Consider the following 14301-nt stretch of genomic DNA (forward strand, 5'->3'; position numbering starts at 1 on the left):
CCCTGAGCCAAAGGCAGATGCCCAGCCACTGAGCCACCCAGGTGTCCCTCCTGGATTTCTTCTTGACTTTCCCACCCTGATGTTCTTTCTTCTCCATTTTTAAAGGGCACAGAAAAGTGTTTTCTGCAGTGTATTCACCCTTTTTGATATGTTATCAGAGAGGCTGTATAGTCCAGTGGTGAAGTGTACAATCTGTAATCAGACAGACCTAGATTATCATTTAAAACACACACTCACACACATACAAATTAGCTGAGATTGGATATGTTTGGGCAACACTGAGCTAAACAAAAGAAATCCAAGATTTTTTGTTTTGTGTTGTTTTTAATTGCAAGACTTCCCAGAGCCCTTCAAATGTTCATACAGATTGTGACTTTCCAAGGCCAGTATTGATACTTTGCTCAGCTTTTCTTGAATTTATTTGATCACAAAATCCTTTAAAAACACTGCCAGACCTTACTTTTTTTCTTGGAACATACTGGGAAAGGGTATAAGTAGCCCTAGAATTTTACATGTGTGGTTTTTACAGGACTATATATATTCTCCAACGTGTTATAGTTATTTGCATATTTATCTTAACATGTTTTCCCACTTTAGCTTTAGCATGAGGCCTTGAAAATAAGGGGCACTTTCTCAGTTGAAAAATCACAGAATTTTAGTTAAGGTTCCGGGATCGGAATAATACTTGGCAACTGGAGAAAGTTTGCCTCTACTTTCAGTGCTCTTCCACAGTCTTTTTTGTATCATAATATCCTGGGCTACATTTCAGGCTGGAAAAATGATCTTGATGTTGGACAAAAAGACCTTGCTAACACGAGGCTAAGTACATTTTCTCTACAAGTCACTTTATTGGTACAGCATAAGTGGGTGTAAAGATAGAAGTTCATTTTAAGGGCAAGGAAGCAGGAGTCTGCAGACTCTGGGTCTTGGCCCACCCTGGGCAGCGAGGAGGGCAGCCTGTGGCTTAGTTCTGATTGTTTTCGTTTCCAAGGCTGTGCTTGTCAAAGAGGTACTCTGCCAGGCCGGAATCCGGGGCCCCCATCTTAACCAGGTTTTGCACGTGATCACCCAGTTCTTTGATAGACTTCACCTGCTCATTCAGATAGTGCGTTTCCAGGAAGTCGCACAAATGGGGGTCACCTTGGTCTGAGGCCAGAGTGTGCAATTCGAGCAACGACTGGTTCACGTTCTTTTCCAAGAGCAGCGCACACTCCATGGCCCTCAGGCCGCTCTCCCAGTCGTCCCGGTCCGGTTTCTTGACGTCCCGCAGGCAGATCCGGCCTCCCCGCCGGTTCTGCAGGCGCATCAGCCCCTCCGCGTGCTGGGCCTCCTCCCGGGCCTGGCGAAGGAAGTACCTGGCGAAGTTGCTGAGCGCCACGTCATCTCGGGAGAAGTAATAGGCCATAGACAAGTACACGTAGGCCGCGTAGAGCTCCAGGTTGATCTGGCGGTTGATGGCGGCCTCGCAGTCCGGGTGGAAGTTCTGGCGCACCCGGGAGCGGGCGGGGCGGGGGCGGGGGCGGGCGGGGCTGGGTCCCGGGAGGCGGCGGCCGCGGCCAGAGGGCGCAGGGGCGCGGGGGCCCGGGGACGCCAGGGGCGCCCGGAGGCCCGCAGCGGCGGGAGTGCGAAGCCCGGGCGCGCGCAGCGCAGGGACACCAGCGAGGCGCTGATGTGCTTGGAGAGGAGCCAGAACCAGGGCCGCATGGCTCGGCTCCTTGCGAGCCAGCGGGGGAAGCAGGCCAGGGCGGCACAGCGTGCGGCCGGCGCCGGCGCCGGGAGCTTCAGGTCTGACGGCGAGCGCGGCCCTAGGCGACGGCGACTGCGTCACACACACCCGGTGCGCTCCCGGGGCGCCGAGTTCCAGGCGGGGGTTGGGGGCGGGGCGGGGCGGGGGCGGGGCGCACCTGCCGGGAGGGCGCACCCCCGTTGACTCAGCGGTGCCCCGGCTCTGCCCGTGGGCCTTTGTGACTTACTATTTCATCGAAGTCAAAAGTGCTGTCCAAAACACAGGCGCTGGGACGGGCGAAAGGAAGGAGGGATCTAGCGATGCTTGCCCTCCCTCTGTGAACTCTTTCTTTCCAAAGCTCGAGGCGTGTGTGTGTGTGTGTGTGTGTGTGTGTGTGTGTGTGTGTGTATGTGGGGGGGGGGCAGAGCCTTGAAATAGGATGAAACAAAATAGGTCCGCAGCCAAAATGGATGCTTATAAATTGACTGAAAGGACTGCTAGTACAAATTTTCAAGAGTCTGTAGTAAGAGTGCTTTTTTAAAAAAGTCACTTTATTTTTAAATATAAAATGCATCTTTACTGCAAAATAAAGCACTAGAAAAGTAGGAAGAAGATATGAACTAGTTCTAAACACGAGGTTATTTATCTGGTCTTTGTTAACGCAGATACATACAGTCTGAGCAGAGCAGAGCTGTGGAGAAGTTGAATCACTATGTTGCACATCTGAAACTAATGTTACATTGTGTGTCAAGTAAAATAACTTTTTTTCTTTTTTTAAGGGCAAATGCCCAGCTTTTACTAACAGACTTGTAATGTTGAAGTTCCAATGCTTTTTCTTAGCCTCAAGAAGATAAATTTTCTTAGCTAACATGCTAGGAAGTGTCAACAATACCAGGTTGCATCCTAGGACAGCAAACTGGTTCTGCTTTCTCATGGATCTTTTCAATAATCAGATTATTAAATTTGAGGTGTGATTATCTTTGTTGAGAAAGTGGTCAGATTCTAGTTTTTCTAGTGTATTTTCCAGGTGCCTTATTAAGTCTTGGCTTTTAAATCTTGCTGTTTCCTTTATGGCATGTATGAATTTTTTTTTCCACATTTCTGGAGATCTGCTCACTCCTTCAAGCAATTTGAAAATTCTTTCATATTTTCATCAAAACTGTCAAATTTCCCTTTTTAACTGATGCTTTATTTCAGCATTGATTTCCATTGGTATTGGCAGTTTTTTCTGGCACTTCTCCCAACACAGACATTGCTATAACTTTGGAGTCATCATCTTTCAAGGACATAGCTGAGCTTGCAGGGTGGGATGCTCCCTGTGCTTCCTATTTCACTGACAGCAGTGCCAGGCTTGGCCTTCTCTTAGAGGGAGGATGAATTGTGGATTCTCCAAAATGTTTCATTTGGCTTTCCTCCAAACAGCCAACTCCTCTGCTTTATCGGTCATCATTTCAGGGCTGGTCTTGGGCAGTCCCAGGAGTCCATCTGCCAAAAGAAGTTTTTAAATAAAAAATAAATAAATAAAATAGTCTGAAAAAATAAATTTAAAATGGTATTTGGTTTTAAAAGAATGTTGTAACTGTTATCGTGTATTGAGAAAATGAGGATTAACTCAACAGAAGAAAATTCAGGAAATTTCTATTCTCTACCCAGAGAGAACCATGGTTAAAATGTTGATAATAATTCTCACAGATTAAAATAAAAATCACAGAAGCTCAAAAGTAAATATATACCTTTGCAATAGCTTTCGAGAAGTATAATTGACATAAAATAAACTGCAGATACTTAAAATGTACAACTTGATAGAGTTGGACGTAGGTATATATCTGTGAAATCATTGCTAAAATCCAGATAATGAACATTTCATCACCTCTCAAAGTTCCCTCATGTTCTTTTATATTTTATAATCACTCCCTCCTGCCACTTTCTGCCCCACATTATCCCAGGCATCCATTGATCTGCTTTTCCTCACTATGTAGGTTAGTTTGCATTTTCTAGAATTTCATATAAACAATTGGTGTGAATTCCCTTTTTGCATGGTTTCTTTTGCTCAGCACGGTGGTTTTGCGATCTACCCATGTTGTAGTGTGTATGAATAGTTTTTGTTGTTGCATAGTTCTTCCATTGTGTAGATATATAACACAACTGGTTTAACCTTTTCCCATCTCATGAACATTTTGCTTGTTTACAGTTTTTGGCTGTTGAAACAAAGCTGTTATGAACATTTCTGTCCAAGCCTTTGTATGGCTGTATATGCTTATTTTTCTTAGGCGAACACTTTATATGGAATGGCTGGATCATATGGTTAAGCATATGTTTGACTTTTTAAGAAACTTCAAATTTTTTTCCAAATGGTTGTACCATTTTACATTTCCATCAGCACTATGTGAGAGTTCAAATTCCTTTACATCCTTACAACCACTGGTATTGTCACTTATTTCTTGTTAATTTAAAACTTAAAATTTAGCCATTCTAGTAGGTGTATACTGGCATTTCTTTGTATTTTTAATTTGAATTCCTGTCATAGTTAATGATGCTGAGTACATTTTCTCATACTTCTTTGCCAACCATGTATCTTGGGTGAAGCGTACAAATCTTCTGCCCATTTTACATCCTGGGCCATTTCTTTTCTTATGGTTATTTGATATCTTTTGGTTGATATCTGAGTCTCTGATATTATTGCTGCTTATATTCAGGCCTTCTTTCTGTTATCAGCATATTACTTTCTCCGTATCACTTTCCTAGATTTCCTTGTGCAAGTCAGACTACATTCCTAGGTCAGTTTCCTCAGTTGTAAATTCCAGATCCTACTTATTTACATTGGGTCACTGAAAGGATTCAATAAAATAATTATGCAGAGGACTTGTCACAGAGCTTGGCACAGAATAAGCACTCAGGATATTCTTTAATAGTTCTTATTGGATAGTTTCTATTTAATTATTCAAGACCATTTATTTTATATTATTCAGTAAGCAATAATAATTATTATATATGGAAAACCTTATACAGCTTACACAGTATGCTTACATGCATTATACTGTTATCATGTAGGGATAGTGAGGTAAAATTTCTTTTATAATATGGGCATATCAAACTTGTAGTTTGGTAGTAAGCTCTTTGGTCTCAAATGAGCTTCTTAAAGTGTACTGTAAATAGAGGTGGATGCCTAAGATCTAGTTTCACTTAGTCTCTGCTAGCAGAATGCGATGGATATTCACCAAGAAATTTCCTACTCATTTTTGCTTTTCTCTATCCATCTTTGCTTTTATTTTCTCTAAACTTTTGCAACTCCTAAAACATAGTTCCCTAAAGAGAGGATCTGAAAATGATTGTTTAGTATTAAATGCCAACTGCTGCTACTAGTGTTTTAGTAGAAATGATGCTTTTCATATAAATGCTTATCCCCAAGGTAAAAAAAAAACATAGCTATAAAACAAATGAAGGACGTGAAATGTAATGCAAAACAACATCATAAAACACAATACACACTGAAATATTCCATGCTAATCTGTCAAAAATGTTTCCTGTTCCTTACAAAGTTTGTCATGTGTTTTGCTAGATGTTGAAAATACAAGGATTTTTTTTTTTTTAATTTTAGGGACATTTTGATTTCCAGTGTTCATAGTAAACAATGTTATACCAAAAGTACAAACCTAGACCATGGCCCACCATTCTTCGCAAGCCATTTCTTTCTCAGTTTTTTTTTTTTAAGATTTTTTTATTTATTCAGAGAGAGAGAGAGAGAGAGAGAGAGAGAGAGAGGCAGAGACACAGGCAGAGGGAGAAGCAGGCTTCATGCAGGGAACCTGATGTGGAACTCGATCCGGGGTCTCCGGGATCATGCCCAGGACTAAAGGCGGCGCTAAACTGCTGAGCCACCAGGGCTGTCCTCTGCCTCAGTTTTAATGGCTTCTTCTCTTCCTTGAACAGCCCTCTAAGCCTTGGAGATTCTCTGGTGCTCCCTTTACTTCTCCTTTGTCCTGTCCTCCCTTCTTTTACTTCTTCACGAAGTACATCTCATCTTTTTAGGTCCCATCAAATATGTTATTTTCTAAGGTCTTAGATAAGTTCATTTGGAATGAATCACTACTTTGTTGTTATTGTTGAAGACTTTGTTTATACTGATAGTATATCATATCATGTTATAATTTCTTGTATATGGGCACATGCCTGTGTATACTTAAATGTGTATTGGTGTGTGTGTGTCCTTATGGGTACAGCTTATCATCCTACTTATTTTTTTTTTATTGAAGTATAGTTGACCCACTAGGTATACACCATAGTGATTCCATAAGTCTCTAAGTTGTGCTATGCTCATCATAAGTGTAGCTGCCGTCTGTCACCATACAACCCTTACAATACCATTGACTATATTCCCTGTGATGTACCTTTCCTCCCCGTGACTTATTCATTCCATAATTGGTAGCCTGGAGCTCCCACTCCCCTTCATCCATTTTGTCCATCCCCCTCCCCCACTGGCAACCTATCTCATTTTTAAATTCCTAGTCCTATGCTTCTATCCCCCAAATAAATGGGGATAGGAAAATTTATTTCACATAGGGTATCACCTTAGCCAAGTGCACATTTATAAGGTATACTAGGAGATGGCTTTGCTGTAAGTTATTTGAAAAGCTCTGTACTTTGCTGGTTTCAGACTTTTAAAAAATATTTTATTTATTTATTCATGAGAGACACAGAGGGAGAGAGGCAGAGATATAGGCAGAGGGAGAAGCAGGCTCCCTGTGGGGAGCCCTATGTGGGACTCCATCCCAGGACCCTGGGATCATGCCCTGAGCCAAAGGCAGAAGCTCAACCACTGAGCCATTCAGGCACACCTGTTTTCAGACTTAAAAGGAATAACAATATCCTCCATGTTATGCTTTATAGATTTATTGGATGAAGTATTTGTTTTCTATGTAAAAATGCTTTGCCAATTGGAAATTTAAGGACTATATGAAAATGGGTTGTAATCCAATGAATAATGTTTTGATATATGTAATATATAGATCATGTTTTTATATTATTTTCTGTAGAGCATTTTATTTTAAATACTAGATATTTTTAGAATTTACCTACCTTGGAAAGTATACCAACAACATTTTCCACTTTTATGTTAATAGATGGGAGCAGTCATAAATAATGAGAAAAAGGAAAGTTGAAAAGTACTTCTACCCCTTTATACTTGTATTTATGATGAAGACATTTTTTCTCCTTTTCTCATCTCTTTCTATTCTCTCTTTTACATTCAAACATAGTTAGTCATGGTTTAGCATTTCATCTTTATTACTGATCCTGGCCCTTTCAAAATTTCTTGCTGTTAGAAGCCTGAAATGCGACAAAGCTAGGGTGAATAGAAGTCCATTGATCACTGCAATATGGATTATGGATTGTACAACTGCTATTAATGGAGTATCTGAGGGTTTTTTTTCCCCCTGAGGGTTTTATAAAGAGGAGTAAAGGACTTTGTCTTGAGAAAAGGAGATTTATTGCTATTCTGTATTTTATCACTAGGAAATCTCTCAAAATTCTAAAGGGAGTGCTTGGACTTAGTGGTGGAGCACTTTCTTTACTTCACTCTCAGATCCATTCAAAATGGGGAAACCTCCAGGTCACTTCATAAATGAGTCAGAACTGAACTCTCAAGCACAGTGCCTTCTGCCTCTAAAATTAGAAGAGGTCTAGTAAACTCTGTTTTATTAATTTTGCTTTTTTTTTTTTCATCTGTGTGCAAGGTATGGTAATTCCTACTCTACCTTCAGGATATGTCTGGCACGCCACAAATCATTAGACTCCTAAACCGTACCAATGTTTTAGCCACTGGATTTCTAGTTATAATCCTTCTATTCCTTAGCAAGGCCAGTATTTCCCTTCTTGGGCCATGCTGAGATTTGAACCTAACTGTTGATATAGTGGTATAGTGGGACGAATAGCATCCTACTAAAATTCTTGTCCACCAAGGATCTGTGCATAGGCCTTATTGGAAACAGGGTCTTTGCAGATATAACCAAGTTAAAATGAGATTGTCCTGGTTGAAGGTCTGTGTTGTTTCAGTTACTGGTGTTGTCATAAGAGGAAAATTTATATAGATGCAGCCCACATGAGGGAAGTTTGTGTGAAGTTAGAGGCAGCTCAGGTTGCTCTCAGAATCTAGGACAAGGATTTGCAAGCTTTTTCTAGAGAAAGCCAGATCAATATTTTAAGCTTGTGGGCCATGAGGTCCCTGTAGCATCTCTTCAACTTTGCTATTATAATGTATTGCAAGCAGTCATAGACTATGTAATGAGTAAGCATGGTTGTGTTTTAATAAAACTTTATTTATAAAGCTAGTAGTGGATCAGTCTTGGCCCTAATTGTGAAGTTTGCTGACTCCTGCTCTAGGAGATGAGGAACTCTTTATATGCTGCCATGGAGTATTTCTGATACTCATTCCATTAGTCTGGTAATTAATACTGTCAGTTTATTTTTCTTTTCTTTTCTTTTCTTTTCTTTTCTTTTCTTTTCTTTTCTTTTCTTTCTTTTCTTTCTTTCTTTCTTTCTTTCTTCTTTTTTCTTTCTTTCTCTTCTTTCTTTCTTTCTCTTCTTTCTTTCTTTCTCTTCTTTCTTTCTTTCCTTCCTTCCTTCCTTCCTTCCTTCTTTTCTTTTCTTTTCTTATCTTTTTTTCTTTTCTTTTCTTTTCTTTCTTTTCTTTCCTCACATCAGCAGTGCTCAGCCAAGCCAAATCAATTCCACATTTCCACCAAAGCCCTCAATCAAGAAAGATACTGCACCAGTGAGGTTATCTCCTTCCACCTCTGTCTGTCCCCAATTACACAGGTAGAAATTCTAGCAAGTGCAATGCTATGGCATCCTAGGAATCAGTGCTGTGGAAGGTGGGTGTCAGACATCTTTTGTTACATGTCCAGCAATTGATCTAGTTCCTGAATCACATGTTAGATTTGCTTCTTAGGGACGTTTTCAATAAAAAACTTTTTTAGGTTGGATTTCTAAGCAAACTTTCAGAAAAGGTCTCATTTGCAAGTGATTTATCAAATGCTGTGGGGTGGGGGGGAACAGTGGGGGGACAATGAAAGAGTGTGATTCAGCAAAATTCCATGCAGAGTAGGCTAGCTTCATGGGCTTGGGCAATCATGTAGCATCCCACACTGAGACAAGCCCTGGGCTTGGTTTAGTGCTCTGCCGATGATGTCTTGAAAGTCATAATAATCTTATTTTTGAACCTGTATTTTCTAAGTACAGTCTGGGGTCGGCAGCAGTGGAGTACGCACATGAGCAGACAAGTGCTTTTTGTGTATTTGTCATTCCTTGCCTCCCTGTGGGCATATAGTGTTCACAGCACTCCCAGAGCCTGAGCATGGGATTTTGGTGGAGCCGTAATGAATGTTAAGGCAGCGCCCCTGAATGCAAGTACAAAGTAAGTGTGTTGTATCTGTGACGAGGAAGCTAGGGTGCCTACAGGCCTCAGAGCTGCCTTTTCCCTTTGAAACAGAATTTGCTTGGAATGCAGAAAGAAGTCTGTGGCATTCCCAGGGACATGAAGGACTAAAGAGACTCAGCAGGTCTTCTCTTACTAGTGTTCTACTTCCCTGTGTCAGGTGGTCATTTCTGCTGAAAGTGATGACATAGTAGAAAAAGGGGCAATGAAACAACCCATAGTTCATTTTCCTTTCAATACTTCCTTAATCAGTAAGCCAAAGACGGCATGTTGGTTGAATGTGTGCCCATCAAGAAATGAAATAAAAACAGTTCAGTCCCGGGACACCTTGGTGACTTAGCAGTTGAGCATCTACCTTCAGCTCAAGTCATGATCCTTGGGTCCTGGAATCTAGCCCTGCATCGGGCTCCCTGCGGGGAACCTGCTTCTCCCTCTGCCTGTGTCTCTGCCTCTCTCTGTGTGTCTCTCATAAAGAAATAAAATCTTAAAAAAAAATTCAGTCCGTTTTGTGTAGCATTTCCACTGTTCTGGTAACAATAAAATATATGTGCATGGACAAGCTAAAACAAATGAATTGTATAATTTCAGTGATCCTTTATATAAGTTAATAGCTCATATTTATATTTAAATCACTCATGGCATGAGCTAAACATGAACAGTGAAATCCAGGCTGATAATTTAAAATGTTAAGGTTAAATAAATAAATAAACAAATAAATAAATAAATAAATAAAAATGTTAAGGTTTTTTTTTCCCCCCTCTAAAATTACATTAAAACACCATGACAAGTCAGGAGACCACAGAAGAAAGTAAAATATTTTTAAAAGATTTTTTATTTTATTTTATTTTTTTATTCATGAGAGACATAGAGAGAGAGGCAGACACAAAGGCAGAGGGAAAGCAGGTTCCCCGTGGGGAGCCCAATGTGGGGCTGGATCCCAGGACCCCAGGATCACAGTCTGAGCCAAAGGCAGATGCTCAACCACTGAGCCACCCAGGCGTCCTTCTCTTGGTACCTTTGATAGCATTTTTCCCCCTTCATTTTGATCTAGATGCACTAATCTTTTCACTTCACTGTGGGGCCTGAATATGGGATAACTTGCACTGATCCCACAGGGGACTTCTGGAGCATGGACGTACCTTGGAAATTGAGCTGGGGCAGGGAGCTGGGCTTTTATAGTTCTGCACCAGTCAGCCACAGCTCTCAGGGCTGCTCTGGGGAAATGTAATCACTCAGGCTCCCTGCTTGTCTGCATGTCCTGACAAAGCAGTTGCAGGACTGACCACCATGGTCCCAATAGTGTTACAGCTTCTCTTAGAAGAAGAAACATACAGAAGGTGGGGGTGGGGTGGTGCCCAAATGGTGAAAGGCTTCCCAGGGAATCTTGGGAAAGATACCAACAACTCCTACCTGGTCATCTGGCCTAATATCTTACTGTGATCAGTGCAGGACCCAGGAGAAAATAGATGGCACGCTTAAAAATCAGAATAATTCTAGATAGTTCAGTACTCCTGTAGCTGGTCTCAGGAGTGGTTCTCAGAACCCCAGGGAGAGTGAGCTATTCTTAGAACCACCTAGAAAGGTGCAATGACAGCTGGAAGGACATAGCAGGTCTCAGGGAACCTGGAAGGGAGGAGTCCAGGGGATTAAATACCTGGCCTCATTCTCTTCCTTCCCTTGGCTCTCTTGCTAGGGCTCTGCATAGGTTGGACCTAACAGAAAGCCAGAAGCTAGGGAACTCATTGTTCTGGTGCATTCACACTGACCTCTGGGGAGGAGGACAGAGCCAGAAAAGTTGGATCTGTAGCAGCAGATGTAAGACATCAGAGGGCTTCATGCTCTTCCAGTGTCCTGTGCCTAGATTAGCCACAGATAGCTATCTCAAATGTAAATATGATTAACTCATTCCCTTGCTTTAAACCTTGGAATAGTCTCACTTTAAACTACAGCCTTGTGAAATATATTCTCCCTTGCTTCCTGTGACTATTCTCTCATGACTTCTAGCACCCTATAGTCTCTCTAAACCCCCAATATGCTTCCGTCTTTATGAATTTTCCTTTAGAGCCTGGAACGTTCCATTTGTTCCTTTCCCACAGGCCTTTATGTTCCGCGTACACTACTTATAATGGTGTCCCACTCAGAACTACCCACAGGGGAGTGTGGGCAGAGAGTTATCAAGCCCTTTACCTTTAGCATGAGACTATGACCACTGGTTAACTCTCTTACCTCTGTTCACATGTGAGTATACATCCAGGCAATCTTGCTGGTAGAAAAATAATCCCTCACTGGCAAATTAACATTGATCTTCTCTGAGCATGGTAACTCTTGTCTCTGAGCTTGCCTTTGTTAGGGTTTTTGGAAACTGGAGTTGTTATGAAAGATATTGGTTCTTATTAACATGAAGCTTTTTAGCTAGGGCATCTCTTATACTCATTCTGTGGGGATCCTGAGAGGACACTTGATATCACCATGCCAGAAAACTGTAGCTTCTATCCAAAGTCTTTCCGAGTGGCATGGTGCCAGGCTTATTGATATGAATGTTTAATGGAACTCAAGAAGGCCCTTTGGTGGTTGCTACAATGAATATACAAGTTAATATGAATCTGTGTTTTGACAGCTCCTCTGGTGTGCCTGCTTTTCCCCAGCCCTGCAGTTGTCTACCACCCCCTCTCTTTATTGTATCTCTGTCAGCTCACTCACTTCCATTATTCTTTTGATCACACGTTACATGGTCCTTGGAGGCCTCTGGGGAGTCCCATACTCTTCTACTTACCCTGTCATGAGACAGAATTAGAGTGATTTATTTACTGTTTTATTCCACTAAACTGAAAAATTCTTGTTGTCAGGGGAATGTCCATCCTTTTTACTCTTGTGTGTCTAGCACATAGATGGCACCTGATCCAATGCATGCAACAACACTGAACAATAAAGTGAATGAGGGGGACACACCTAGGTGGCTCAGTAGTTGAGCATCTGCCTTTGGCTCAGGGCATGATCCTGGGGTCCTGGGATCAGGCTCCTCACAGGCTGCTTCTCCTTCTGCCTCTGTCTCTGCCTCTCTCTCTCTCCCTGTGTCTCTTATGAATAAATAAATAAAATCTTAAAAAAATAAAGTGGGTGAGGGACTAAAATTCTCTCAAGTCCCCAAACTTTCTGGTTCTGAATAACACTTAAGCAACATTTTTAAGGGGAGTTGTGGTCAGTTTAATGGGTTGGTTGTTGTGTACTTGATGGCTTATTTTTCTCTATCTTTGCTACTAGTGGAGCCAGTAAACCAAATATTTTGAGCCTTATAGTCTTAAAGGTTGAATGAACAGTCATCTTGAATTCAATTTGATTCAATTCCAAATATATGTTTTGAGCACCTGATGCTGGATGAGTAGTAATCACATTGTACTGTGAAAGAGTAAAGACAAAAAAAAAAAAAAGAAAAAGAAAAAAGAAAGAGTAAAGGACACCTAGATTTTAGGGCCTGTGTGGATTCAAAATCAAGTAGAAGAGCCACATTCCATCATAGAAGGTTGAATCCAATCACAAACCAAGCGTAGGAGGATCAGTGTCTGCCTTGTACAGAGTTAGATTTTTCTTAAAAGAAGTTGGGGGATGAGGGGGCACCTGGGTGGCTCAGTAGGATAAGTATCCCACCCTTGATTTTGGCTCATGACATGGTCTCAGGATTCTGAGATGGGCCCAAAGTCGGGCTCTGTGCTCTGCGCTGAATGTGGAGCTTGCTTGGGATTCTCTCTCTCCCTGAGGAAAAAAGAGAAAATAAAAAAGGGTAAAGAAATTGGGCGATGAGGATTCTATGCAGAAAAAACATCATGGGAAGTTCCCAAATGCATTTATTTGGAGCAGAGAGAGAGCAGGCAAAACTTCTTTGGCTTTGATTGCAGTATGGACAATTGTCTCCTAGGAGAGAATCGATTTGAACAAAGTCAAGGTTTTGAGTTTTCTTTCTAGCTCTAAAGGAATTAATGTTTGCATATGTCCTTTCTTGCTGTAATGTGTTGTGGCTTGAAATCCTATGAAATAGTAAAGTGCATAAAATATACATGTGCTGACCTTTATATGTGCTAGCAGTAGCTATTTTAAGGGCTAGAACTTTGGAATGCTGCTTCCACCAAGGATGTGGTTTGCCATTGTTGCTCCAATTACATAACACAGGGTTCTTTCAGTTCATGGGACAGTGATTGGAAATTGCAAGTATGTTCTTTGTAATCTCTTCTGCTTGTTATATTTTATATTCTAGCTCTTTTGATATTAGTTCTGGAGTAAGTATGTTTGAGATTGTTCTTGTCTTTGTTAAAGAGGCTAAGACACTTCATAATTTATCTCAACGTTTTGTGATAATGATTATTTAATTCTGCTATTTTAAATAATTCCATAATTTAGTGAAATAGCATTTAAATACAAGTTCTAAACCTTCTCCAGTAATCACAATGAAGAAAGGTAGAAGTCACTGAGTACTTGTGTATGCTAAGCATGATACAAAGTATTCTGAGTATCCTGTCACTGAATTTTCACAAAAACTTGGGGCAGTAGGAATCAGTATACCCATTCTGACTGTTTGCAATTAGAGGATATATGAGCATTTATCTCCAGTTTCATGCAATTTGGATCTAGGAAAAATGTTTCTAATAATTCCATTTTCAATCAAAGTGGGAGGAATATCTTAGAAGTTAAATAATATAGCACTGCTGTCTTTAAAAAACATATATATATATGTGTTATATTTATTTATTTATTTATTTATTTATTTATTTATTTATTTATTTATTTATTTTTATATTTTACATGAGTAGGGGAGGAGCAGAGGGGGAGGGAAAGGGAAAGGGAGAGAATCCAAGCAAACTCCTCATTGAGCATGGAGCCCCATGCAGGGCTCGATCCCACAAAATTGAGATCATGGTCTGAGCTGAAAATAAAAGTCAGTTGCTCAAGTGACTGAGCCACCCAGACAGCCCTGGCACTGCTATCTTTGTTGGTGGGAATTATAGTAGAGAATTTAGAACCAAAAAGGACCCCAGAGTTTGTAATTTCTCTTACTTCACAAATGAAGAAGCTGTATGCTAGAAGGTATTGGTACAGTTACAAATTTTGATAGCAACCTGCCTGCCTTAGGACAATGATCTTTTCTTTTTCT

General features: G+C 40.8%; 1 protein-coding gene across 1 annotated transcript; it reads right to left on the reverse strand.

Moving 5' to 3' along the window:
• Nucleotides 1-824: 824 nt before the first annotated feature.
• FTMT (ferritin mitochondrial) lies at nt 825-1822 on the reverse strand. The gene is given in 2 exon segments (XM_055302442.1): nt 825-1498; nt 1501-1822. Coding segments are annotated over 2 exon segments (738 nt in total). The 5' UTR covers nt 1705-1822; the 3' UTR covers nt 825-964.
• Between the last annotated feature and the right edge of the window lie 12479 nt (nt 1823-14301).

The sequence above is a fragment of the Nyctereutes procyonoides genome, unplaced genomic scaffold (assembly GCF_905146905.1).
Source record: "Nyctereutes procyonoides isolate TBG_1078 unplaced genomic scaffold, NYPRO_anot_genome, whole genome shotgun sequence".
NCBI classification, from domain to species: domain Eukaryota; kingdom Metazoa; phylum Chordata; class Mammalia; order Carnivora; family Canidae; genus Nyctereutes; species Nyctereutes procyonoides.